Genomic DNA, 11,998 nt, shown 5'->3' on the forward strand with positions numbered 1-11,998 from the left:
GTTGTACTTTTGTAATTCACTTCTCTTTTTTTATTGCGTGTGTGTGGGGAGTATGATAAATTATAATCTGAATAACCAGAATACTAATTATTTATGTTTGCCCTTGACATATGAAATATGTCACAGGATTGATCTCTTTAATTATATCCATCATATTTGATTATGAATATACAACATATAAAGTTCTTTTCACTGTTGTTGTACTCAGTGTAATCAGTATCTATATCATGATTAATTTGTGTTTGCTCAAAACATTGCCATATGATAACTTTTAGTTTTATAAATTGCTGAACTTGTCTGCAGTCACATAATTCACTGCTTCTTTCATTAATTCATTCAAAAGCCAAAGCACTAAAAACCAAAGAAACATAAAGGAATAGTCTCTTTGTATACCTCAGATATAGCTTACAAGGGAATTTGCATAAAACTTACAAATGTATGTGGATTCGTAACAGTCAGGGCACAAAGCAGCTGTTGTGGTAGACAGCCTAGCCATGTTTACCATAGAGGAGGGGACTCTAAATTATCTCGGCGTGAGCACAGCACACACTTCCGGTGACCTGCGCTGTTTGTGGCAGAGTGCACTTACGTGCCCAGAGAAACTGCCGCCTCTCTTAAGGTGAAATGCCCACCCACTGGTTTTCATAGAAACATATGCTGACCTTGCGCTAGACAACCAGGGAGCTCTAAACGGGGGTCTCTCTTGCCCCCACTGAGTAGTATTAAACAAACACTCGTTTTCATGTCGTCCGGATGTCCTCCTGAAGTCTACCTAGTTAGGGGGACTCTAAACAGGGTACATTTGTATCATTCTACCTGTATGAAGGAAGTCTCACCTACTGTGTGATTATGTACCGAAGGTAATGTAGTCATGACAAGAATGACACTAATATAGCAGCTGCTTTGTGATATAATATTTTGTCTTTTAATATTTGTTCAAGCTATTTCCCTAAGTCCTAAAGTAGATATTTTGACAATTTTTCAAGGAGCAGAGATTCATTTGTTGTATTTTTTTAAAACTAGAAATCAGAAAATCTTCACGAAATGTTGTATAGAAAGTGTATTAAATTTTGTTACTTTAGTTGTTTTTTTACATTAAGTTCTAATGACATCTTCTTATGGTAATTTTAGGTTGTGTAACGTATAGTGTGGTTTGCTTTAAATTTGTTTAACAAAAAACAAAAAACAAAAATCAAAAGAAGACAGGTCTGACTGTTCACCTTTATACTTGCCCAAACTGTATGATACCTTGGATCATGTGTAGAGAGAACGTATTATCAAATTTGTGTACACAGTTTTAAACAATAATTCCTTAAAATGACAGGGGTTTGATGCACTGTGTAGGCCTACCCATTCTCAGTAAGAGAGTGAACTATATATTATAATCAATATTTTTTACATGTACAATGCAATGCAACAATAAACCTAAATAATTTGCATATCCATACCCGTTTTTGCCTTCTTTGGTGTCACCTGCAAGAAAGTGTGAGCGTAACTTAAAGGGATTGTATAGTTTTGGTGGAGATGGGGCTTCAGATCTCTTTTTTTTGTGTGAGATAATGAGAAACTACAGTGGTGGATCCAGAGGGGGGCGAACCGGGCATGCGGCCCCTCTTTATTTTTTGTTAAAACAAAAGAAATAAAAAGAAAAAATGGGGGGCATGTCCCCCCCCCCCCCTTTAATTTTGTAAAGGCGCCTCCCCTTTGCAGAATTCCTGGATCCGTCCCTGCGAAACATGAAAGAGTATACAGTTGTAAAAGGAAGTCAAAGTTTCTTCCATGAAAATGAAAGTCTTGCTGATAAAAGATGTGCCTCACCTTTTATTAGGACCACTTTGATTTTGGATATTTCGACCATTTCAAAACTGATTTTCATCAAAATAAACTTTAAATTCCATTTAGAATTGTGCACTCTTTCATATTTCGTAAGTGGTTTCTCATTATCTTACAAAAAAAGTTAAAAACCTGAAGCCCCATCTCAACCAAAACTATAGGCTAGCGTCCCTTTAATGATGATGAGGTTGTAAAGCACCTGGCAGTGAGTGATACAGTGGAACGTCATAACTAGGATGGGTACATGAATAGTCTGCAAGAATCTTCAGCCTATTGAAGGAGGCAGACTTAATCAGAAGAAGAAGAAGAAGAAGAATAGTAAGATACAGTGCACTCCCATTATAACGAACATGGTTATAACGAAATTCCAGTTACAATAAAGTAAAAATTCAGGCCGCATCAGTATCTACTCTACATATTTTTATTGTTTATTTGTTCGGTTATAACGAAATTTTGATATAATGAAAGAAAACTGCCAGTCCTGAGGACTTCGTTATATTTTCACAGGTCCATTTCTGTTTTTATTGATGATGTCATGAAATGCCCAACACAATGAAGAGATTTCAGTGGTCCCATTAAGCAGCTTGTTAATTGGTAACATGAGGTTCCTTTGTAATCCCCGAAATTTTGGGAGTGAGCTTATAGTTGAGGATGATTCGATGCAGGGGTGGATCCAGAGGGGGAATTGAGGAATTGACAGTGCATGCCCCTTCCTTATTTTTTGTGAAAACAAAAGAAATACAAGAAACGAATGGGGGGTGGGGGGGGGGGGAAACATCCATACACCTCCCTTTTTGTAAAGGCCCCTCCCCTTTACAGAGACTCCAACCCTAAGTACCTTCTGATCTGGAGATTCTCCCTGAAACCCCTAGCAAACGGGAGACTCCAACTTGATGTGCGCGAAGCACAAAGTTCCTTGCTGCCGGGGTCCAACTCTAGTGTTCTAGATGTTATCTTGTGCTATCTAAGGCTTATTTTTCTACATATATATGATGACACTGAGTAAAAAAATCATTTCAAGCGGGAGAAATTAAATCTCAAGCGGGAGAACAGGAGATTTTGCAAAAATGGGCTTTCGGCGGGAGATCTCCTGTTGAGAGCGGGAGAGTTGGAGTCTCTGCCTTTACAGAATTCCTAGCTGGATCCGACCCTGTGATGTGGAAGTAACATGTATAGGCCTAAGCAATTTACTCTGAAATTGATGATGATCAATGTGTTTCTGTATAATAAGTGATGATAGTACTACATGTATATAATAATAAAAGGTTGATAAAGATGTAGAGGATGATGATTGTACAGTAGTTATGATAGATATCTAAAAACGATGATAAGTTGATGACTCTCATGATAATGATGATGTTGATAATAACAATGATAATAAAGATAATGATAAAGATGACAAGATAATGATAAGAATAGAAGCTCGTCTGTGTTGAAAATTTGTGTGACAGCTGGAAATTTTGGAGGCAGATATTTTGTATTGAGATCAAAAGTTTAACACGTAAACTTCATAGGATGATGATTGTGGTAGTGCTGTAATTATAATGCAATTACATTGTATATTGACAATTTGATATCTGTTATGAAAAATGATGGAATGTGTACCAGTCATAAGAATGATGGTATGATGTATAACTGGTGATGGTGGTAGGTGACATGGAGGTATAATGTTATACCTCTCTATTTGGAACCAAATATAAGACTATGTATGAAGACTATGGCCCATCTGTTCTATTATGGATACTTTTTTTTTTCTCTCTCTCTCTTTCTCATGAGCTCCTTTTGAATATGGAGACTGCTATCATTACTATAAGTTCCCTCATATGGAGACATCTTATCAGCACAGGTTTAAATTATGATATCATTTGATATGTTCACGATGCTTGATTCGATATCAACTCTGGTTGCACGATGAAGCAAATTATTTTTCACATACTATGGCCCCACTTTTTTCATTAAAAAAATAACAACAGCATAAGACTACAGAACTATTTCATTGTTTTTTTATGTAGGAAATTGCTCATGGGAATTCATACATTTTGTAAAACTAACTACTGTTAAAGAAATACTACCTCCACATTTTGGAAAGATGAGTTCTAAAAATAATCCTTCACTCCGTTGTATCATACATGTAGGCCTACAGGCCCTACTGGACTAAGAATTGACAGACACTTTAGAACATGTGTAAATGTTCAATCCTACACGGAGAATGCCAATAAATCCAACAAAACACAAACAAAAAGATCCTGTCTTTTCGTTTGAATCAGCTCATCTCACGTAGGCCATTACCCTCGCCTCTCTACCAACTTCCCTCATCAATAACAACAGTTACATCCCTCCTGCTCGTATTGGTATAATCCCCTCCAAGAACAACAAGTTGCTAGTGACTCATGTATCCGTACGGCCGGAACGGCGGCGTATACTACTGTATGTGTACACGATGTCCGCTGCTAGTGGTGATGATGGCGATGCGATTGCAGACGAACTTCACGTATTGGAAGCAGTTTATTGTCAGGATGGCGAGTTTGTGCTGCATGATATCCGGCAAGATGTTGGTAAGGTTTCTTGTACCTATTATACTAACTACTGCTAGATTTGCTTCGAAAGTTTTGCTTTTTGCGAGTGCACGCGATGGAAAGTGGTTTGAACAGTCCCACGTATTATTAACGCCGTTAGCAGTAACTACGCACGGCCACTGCTGCTGGTTTGACTGTCACACAACAAAAGCACTGACAATAATGATTTATATAGCCCGGCAGCCTGACCAGACGCCGCACGACTGCATGTAATATCAGGTTCCCGAAATTTAGGATGTAGACAGGACAAGAGTGTCTCCATTATTTGTGGCCGAAATTCAATTCCTAAAATGGCTTTATGGAACCACTTGGCGTTGCCCTTGTTTTGTTTTGTTTGTTTGTTTTTTTTTTTTTGCACTAGACATTCTATTCTACTTTATTCTAGACCTTCTTGTAGTAGAATTAGAAATCTATAGAACTTTCAAACTGATGAATTTATAATAGAATAGAAAGATTAGAGTTGATTCTATCAATATCAGTTATCTTTCTGTATAAAAGCAGTATTGTTTGCCTTTTTTTTCCAGTGTGCATGGTGTGCTTGTTTTGCTAGAGACTGTAGAGTATAGGAACTAGAGTCAAGAGACAGAGTAATTGTTTGAAGAAGATTGTACCGGTACATACTACATAGCAAGCAACGACGAGGCTGATCTCAGTAGATTTTTGCGTTTGCTGCCCCACTCAGGTGCCTCTTTTGTGTAGAACAAAATATTTTGGGAGCCCATCAGTGCAGTGCAGGCTGCATTCATACCTAGCACCTGGTTTTTCATTGTTTCCATGGCACATGTATAGTTGACTGTCGAAAACTGGTAAATTTTACAGTATCCCTTGACTGCTTTCGCACAGGCAGATTACGAACCTGTTCATTCTCCAGCTGTCGCCCTCCAAAAAAGAATTTTGTTTGGGTGCATTGATGATTGAAGGTGCTCAGAGAATTATGGGAGGAACGGGATAACTGCAGAAGTGATGCCGTCTCACGACATGTTGGGTCACACCACATGCTCTTTTAAATGAAAAGGCACATAGAATCTATACATATATATATTTTTTTAATTTGTACACTATGCATGGTCACTTTTATATCTGTACATTTAGTAAGATTTACACTTGCCTTGAGGGTGTTTCATGGAGATTTTAAGTTGAACTTAAAATTTAAGATTGACTAAAAATTATGGTATGCTGTGTACGTGTGTTCTCAATGTTGCCTAACTTTCTAATGAAAATTAAGATTTTGGAGACATTTTTCATGCATAGCCATTGATTAACAGTGGAATTATTCTGTGAAACATAACTAATGATTTGAAGTGGGTGATGATTAGCCTTAAATGAAATTGAACAGGGAAACCAGTGGCATACCATAATATTTAGTCAATCTTAAATTAAGTTTGACTTTGTGAACCCCCCCCCCCCCCCCCCCCCCCCCCCAATCAGCTAGTGCTTGCTTGTTTTGAGGAGGAATGTGGTCCTACTCTGAGGTTGGTCCAATGCAAATTGGCCTGTAGGGAGATCATGGAATTCTTCAACTGAGTTGGAATTCACCACAGAGCTTGCTCTCGGGTATTGATCATATCATGTCATGTAATTCTTGTTTGTTTGTTTTTTAAGACTGTAAGAGGAAATTCATACTGCGATCACAAGACTGGGATTTAGAAATTCTGTCTGCAATGCATGTTGTAGTGAGCTGGAGTATCTGTATCGTACTGTACTTGTATTCAAATCTGCACATCTTTTGTCTCATTTTACAGGTTCAGCCTGTTTTACCATTACTCCGACTGTGAGTCTTGAGGGAAATCCTGCCAGCAGAGATGCCGACGGTATACCCTTCGCTGCCAAGTTCGTCATCGAGCTAGGCTATCCGCTCTCACCGCCTCAAATCATGGTGACATCCAGTGCCTTGACCCGAAAGGCTGCCGAAGAACTGAAGAGAGACCTAATGACATTCGTTAGGGAGCATTTGTTAGGAGAACCTGTGGTCATACAGACATTGGAATGGATCCAGCAACACATAAGCAGCTATACAGCCAAAGAAAAACTGTCAGCAGGCATGGCTTCACAGGGAGATGATGTAAATGGTGAGACTGTCTTGGCTACCCCTACAATAATTATGCAGAAAGCCAGTTTTCACAGAGTATTGGTGTACCCTGTGTCATCCCACAGAGTAGTATTGTAATCATTGTGATTATTAAATGCTCTGCACTAAATTATGATTTACACAGTACATTATTATTGGTTGTTGCAAATGAAGCTGTATAAAAAGACAGAGCATAACAGAAGTGGTGTACATGCATGTGTCTGTGTTTGTGTGTATGTGTTTACCGGTGAGGGCAATGGGTTGAGAGATATCTATGTTGCCATGGCAACCTAAATACCCACAATAGTTTGACATTGAATGACAGTGTTCTCATACCAGAGATAGAAGTAAAATTGTAGCATACAATGTAGTCCTGTCACTTCATGATTAACAGTGAGTGCAGACGAAAGAAAAGAGAAAAAAGATTGTTAGTGCAAAATATTATGAGAAGGGCTACGAGTAGGACTTATACATGTACAAATGATGCATGTCGAAGAACAGAGTGGATTGGTAAGAGTTGGATGCACAAGTTTATCTTTGAAACTGCTTATCCAAACCCATGAGTGTAGTGAGTGGGTTTTAGACTGTTACAAAGTTAAAAGAAAGCATCAAATTCTCACTCATTCATGAAATAGGCCTGCAGTGCATCATTTGTTTTATATAACATGTGCCTGTAAATTCATGGAATTCATCCTTTTTCCCCCATCATGCATCCGGTATACCTACAACTATGCAAGGCTTGAGCCACTTGTTCGGATTTTACTGGATGCATGGCTCAGTGTGGATCAGTAGAAATCAATGGCATGATAACTGACCAATCAGATTGCAGAGATTCTAAAGCCCTTTTTTTTTCTCAACCTAGATAGCAGGATGATATCTCTGCTGAGAATAGATCACATGAGGGCGAAGACTCGCTACATCCGGACTCTACAAGGCTGGGCCTCCGACTTGTCCCTAACGGGGAAGATCTTCTTTGTCGACAAACTCATTTTGGTCCTTTTGGAGGGTCAGCAGAAAAATGTCAAGGTCAGTGGTAATGGCAAGATGTGGAGGATAGTTATGTTGGGGATATGGCGAAAAGGATGTTTGTCTCATGCACAAAGCCAGGTTTTGTAGTGAAATGCTCCATAGGTTTTCTTGTGTATGCATACACACTAGTTTGAGAAGTAAGATTGCAGTAAAATTAACAGAGTTTAAAAACAGTACGGGAAATTTTACATTTTATTCAAATTCATGAAACCCTTCAGTCAAGTTTTTTGTTGTTTGTCTTTTGAGTCGACGTCGACGTAGGGTAATTTGTTACTTGGTTGCAGGAATTTGTAGCCATTTGTTGTTGTTGTTATTGTGTTGTTGTCCCATGCGATTAGTTGTGACATACGTTTTTAAAAAAGGTTCCACTGTATCTGAACATAATATCCCAATGCACAGAAACTAGGTACGCGGTACCGGTACATGTTTGTCGTAACACTCCAGTTTTTGCTGCGATATATCATTTGATCCAGTAAATTCTACTTGTTGACAACCATGTATACATGCTATGTGGTTGAGTTTGCAGGGTGCGGTGTTGATTCTGAACATGGAAATTACTCTTGATGCCAAGTAACCCATTGAGGATAAGTCCCGAGTATACTAGGCAAGTGTCTGTAAGGGAAATGTGTGTTGTAGCAAAATCAGCCCGTCCTCATTGGGTTGAGCTAATGAGGTCATTTTTGTTTGGTATTTGTCCAGGAATTTGTGTTGAGACTTCGCACCCAGAAGGTAGACGTCGACTCGAGCGGCAAAAGTTGCAAGGAAAAGATGATGACAGTCTTAAAAGAAGCATCCTCTGCTGGTGACAGTCCTCGGTGAGTTTATGACCTACCTGTGACATAAAGAATTGCTTGCTTTGCCGAGTGATCACTGGACACGGTAATATACAATGTCATAAAATCTACATCGCACAAATCAATTTTTGAACTCCTTTGCTAGGCACAAACTGATACATGTACACCTGTCGTCTACTAACATCACCTAAGAAAGCTTTTTACTCAGTTTGAAACTTTTTTTAGCCATGTGTGTATGTACTTTTTTAGCCATTTCCTTGCATAGCTGTAGAATATCCCCTAAACCAATGCTTCTCAATCAGAATCTTTCTTCAACTGGAGGTCCACTTTGGCTCCAAACATGTTTTTTGAAGGGCCTGTTAGATAGAATACAAATGTTCTTTATTTTTTAGCCATTACCGCAGCCCACTGGTCAAGAAGTGGGGCCCTGAACTATGACCGTTATGGATCATTATCTCACGATTAATTGTTTTTACACAGAGTTGCACTTTATATGTGAGCAATGAAGTAAAGGCAGCATGCAACAAGTGCTTTGATTCATAAATATCCTTCAAATGATACCTCTGTCATGCTCACAATGAAAGGGGAAATCTCAAAGTAGAGTTTTTCCAAATGAATGAGAAATAAATCATGAAATAATGTTGAAAAAAAAAGTGCATTGTATACCCATAAATTGAATAAATATGTGTCCTAAATGCACATTGTTTCATTGTAATTAGGCATTTTTGTTTTTGTTTTTCTTCCTCAAATTTTTTTTTCCCCTTTGCATCGACAGGTTTGAGTCATTTGATGTTGCTGAGATGAACAGCATACATGAACTAAAGTGTGCATTCGATGTAGTAAATTTAGCGGAGCTCTACTCACAGTGCATTCAACCTCTTCTACATCACTCGCATCAAGGAACGGCCTCATGACAGGAAGAGATTCTGTGTCAAGCTAGATGAACTGAATGCTGAAGTAAACCAGAGATTGTATCGCGGTGTGGAAATTTTTACACGTTCTACACTATGTATAGCCACTGTCAAATAGATCTACCGGGGTACTGTATTTTACTACACACTTAGCTTTGTCCAGATTAATTTGCAAAAGTGTATTCGCTTTCTTGTAAAGCATAGACAGTCTGAAATACAGTGCACTCCTCTTATAACGAAAGTGGTTATAACGAAACTTATTTTAACAAAGTAAAAATTCAGGCACAAAATTTATTATCTATATATCTTTATATACTTTATTGCTCAGGTGTAATGAAATTTTGATATACGGTAATGAAAGAAAAACTGCAGGTTCTGGAGACTTCATTATAATGGGAGTCATCTGCTGTAAATACACATGAATTCAGTCTTTCTCAACCAAGTACACTGTATGAAATTTTATCTCATGACTATTTCCACTTTTATCGTAAATCACCCAGATTATATACGAGTAAATATCCAAAACAAGTGTGCTAGTACTAGGCAATTTTTACTCACAATGAATTCACAGTGGAGGGTATTTATGTCTTGCAATATCTCCTTCTTTTTTTTCTTTTTTTTAAACTCAACGTGGTTAACGTTCGGCTGTTCTGGGAACCATGCGCTATAAATGTGATCATCTCAATGAAATTGCAATACCTCTCATGATTGTGATGGTGAGGATAATGCTATTAATGATAATGATTACTTTGATGATTGTGACTCCAAGGTTTAATGTCTGTGGTCATTCTTTTGTTAAAAAGTTAAGGGCTTGGGATAACTCCCCTCCCCTTCCACAGTTAGGAGCTTTTTGCCTTATTTAGCTGTAAATACTGTAGTGTGATTTAGTGCGTACCAAATCCTGTACAATATTTTTATTTATTCTGATTAAAGTAGAAGAAGAAGAAAAAAAACCAAAAGGTTACTTTTTCTGAGGTTGGAAATCCATGTCTCATGTTTGTTTGTTTGTTTGTTTGTTTGTTTGTTTGTTTTTATGAGGTGGAGGAAAAACCTTTACAGGTGTTTGAACGTGAGAGAAACCCTAAGACGCGAGACTTGATAGGTCTGGTAAAAACGTGTAATCATTCTGCAACTATGACATATAATTGTATCACTGTTCCTAGAAGACCTGTGAAGCATCAAGAAAATACATGTTACCATGTACCAAGTAGCTTTGCTTTGTGCTGTCAAATTCAAAGAAACCAGAAACTTTGTTTCTGTTATCACAGGTGGAATTCAGAGCTCAAAATCTATGCCGATAATGATGGTGTGGATAATATTGACGATGGTGTTGTCTATGGCGATGATGATTATGATGATGAAAATGAAGTTTAGGTAAATGATGCCCCATCTCCAGCCTGCCCATGTCCAGGCCAAGCAGACACATGGTCACATCGTCCTTGATTACCACATCTTTGGTCCATCACATGGTCAATCTGACCCCATGAAATCACATCCCAAGATAGTAGGTTGGTTCCAGCATCTTTTATATGGTGATTTAGTAGATACATCGTACATCCATCTTACACACATAAGAAACATCAATGCCAACATTGTGCATTTGTGTGACTGTAGTCTGTTTTGTTTGGTGGAATATAATTCTTTCCCCTTCCACAGTCTATTTCTCCCCAACCCCCAGTCACAATTCAACCCTTTACCTTACAGGAATCATAATTCCCTGTAGAATGTAAGCATGCTACCTCTGGTTCTTGCAACCAACAGGTTAATATGAAAAAGGACAAGTGGAAATGACGCACAAGGGAATGTCTCTCAAGTTTAAAGTCATCCTTCCTTTATTGTGAGCCCGTTTGTTACTTTTCACATACATGTACATTTTCCAGGGAAATCCTGCTACAGCTGTATAACAAGCTCGCTGACAATGAGGCACCACTTTCAATAAGGTGAATACGGCAGTCCTGATTTTTGATTACTAAGCAGGTATCATTTTCTCAAACATTTACGAGGTACCAGATTTAATGAGGTAAAATCAGCTGTTTTAGTGACCTCGTTATAGGGGCTTCCAGTCCTATACATATACAATGTACTCTTATACTCATAAACACACAATGTACATTGTACATCCATGCATAGCAATTATGAAAAGTGTGCATACATGTATATGCAATTATATCTTAGCTCGATCAGTATTCCACATGCACGCATTGATGAAAAGTGCAGCGGAAAGTGTAAGGCCATATGGAGTATGAGGCAATCATGTGAAATATGGTAGTTTACCTGAATAGTTCTCGAGATTGTTGTGTATGACACTCGTTCAATATTTATTACATGGGAGAACGTAGAGTGGATACGAGTGACCAACCAGTAATGCACTTTCTTTTTTTATGTCAATTCAATACATGGCACAGTGTACTCTCCCAAATTAATAAATACAGTTTATATTCACAACAATAAACTTACAAGTTGCTGAACTGGAACAATAAAAAAGAATAACATAAGACAATTTTATAGTAAAATACTGAACTTACCATTGTGACAAACACAAATCCGGCAACACAACATTTGCTCCTGCGACAATTGCACTGGTCTTATTTTCTCCAAAGACTTAGGGTTACGGTTAGGGTTGTGATAGGGTTTTAGGTTTAGTTTGATGTGAGGATTAAGATAAGGGTTTGGGTTATGTTTGTGGGTAGGTTTTATGTTTGGCTTAGCGTGCAGATATTTAATGGGAGCGATTGCCGCAGGAGCAAATGTCATGAAACCCACATACATGCATCACCCCCCACCCCC

The 11,998-nt window shown here is 38.2% G+C and overlaps 1 protein-coding gene across 1 annotated transcript; it reads left to right on the forward strand.

Annotated features, from left to right (window-relative positions):
• Window positions 1–4,273: 4,273 nt before the first annotated feature.
• Window positions 4,274–9,214, forward strand: LOC139727678 (RWD domain-containing protein 3-like). The gene is made up of 5 exons (XM_071638658.1): window positions 4,274–4,388; window positions 6,152–6,478; window positions 7,340–7,503; window positions 8,206–8,321; window positions 9,076–9,214. The coding sequence occupies exons 1-5, from the start codon at window positions 4,274–4,276 to the stop codon at window positions 9,212–9,214; spliced, it is 861 nt and encodes a 286-aa protein (XP_071494759.1).
• Window positions 9,215–11,998: the final 2,784 nt, after the last annotated feature.

The sequence above is a fragment of the Diadema antillarum genome, unplaced genomic scaffold (assembly GCF_040938485.1).
Source record: "Diadema antillarum isolate AM-2024a unplaced genomic scaffold, OU_Dant_1.0 seq00000142_RagTag, whole genome shotgun sequence".
NCBI lineage: Eukaryota > Metazoa > Echinodermata > Echinoidea > Diadematoida > Diadematidae > Diadema > Diadema antillarum.

Excerpts from the sequence above, each read along its gene's own strand:
- LOC139727678 (XM_071638658.1), top strand. The coding sequence starts at position 4,274 with ATGTCCGCTGCTAGTGGTGATGATGGCGATGCGATTGCAGACGAACTT. Across the intron at positions 7,504-8,205 it reads GTCAGCAGAAAAATGTCAAG|GAATTTGTGTTGAGACTTCG; the intron begins GTCAGTGGTAAT and ends GTATTTGTCCAG. Across the intron at positions 8,322-9,075 it reads TCTGCTGGTGACAGTCCTCG|GTTTGAGTCATTTGATGTTG; the intron begins GTGAGTTTATGA and ends TTGCATCGACAG.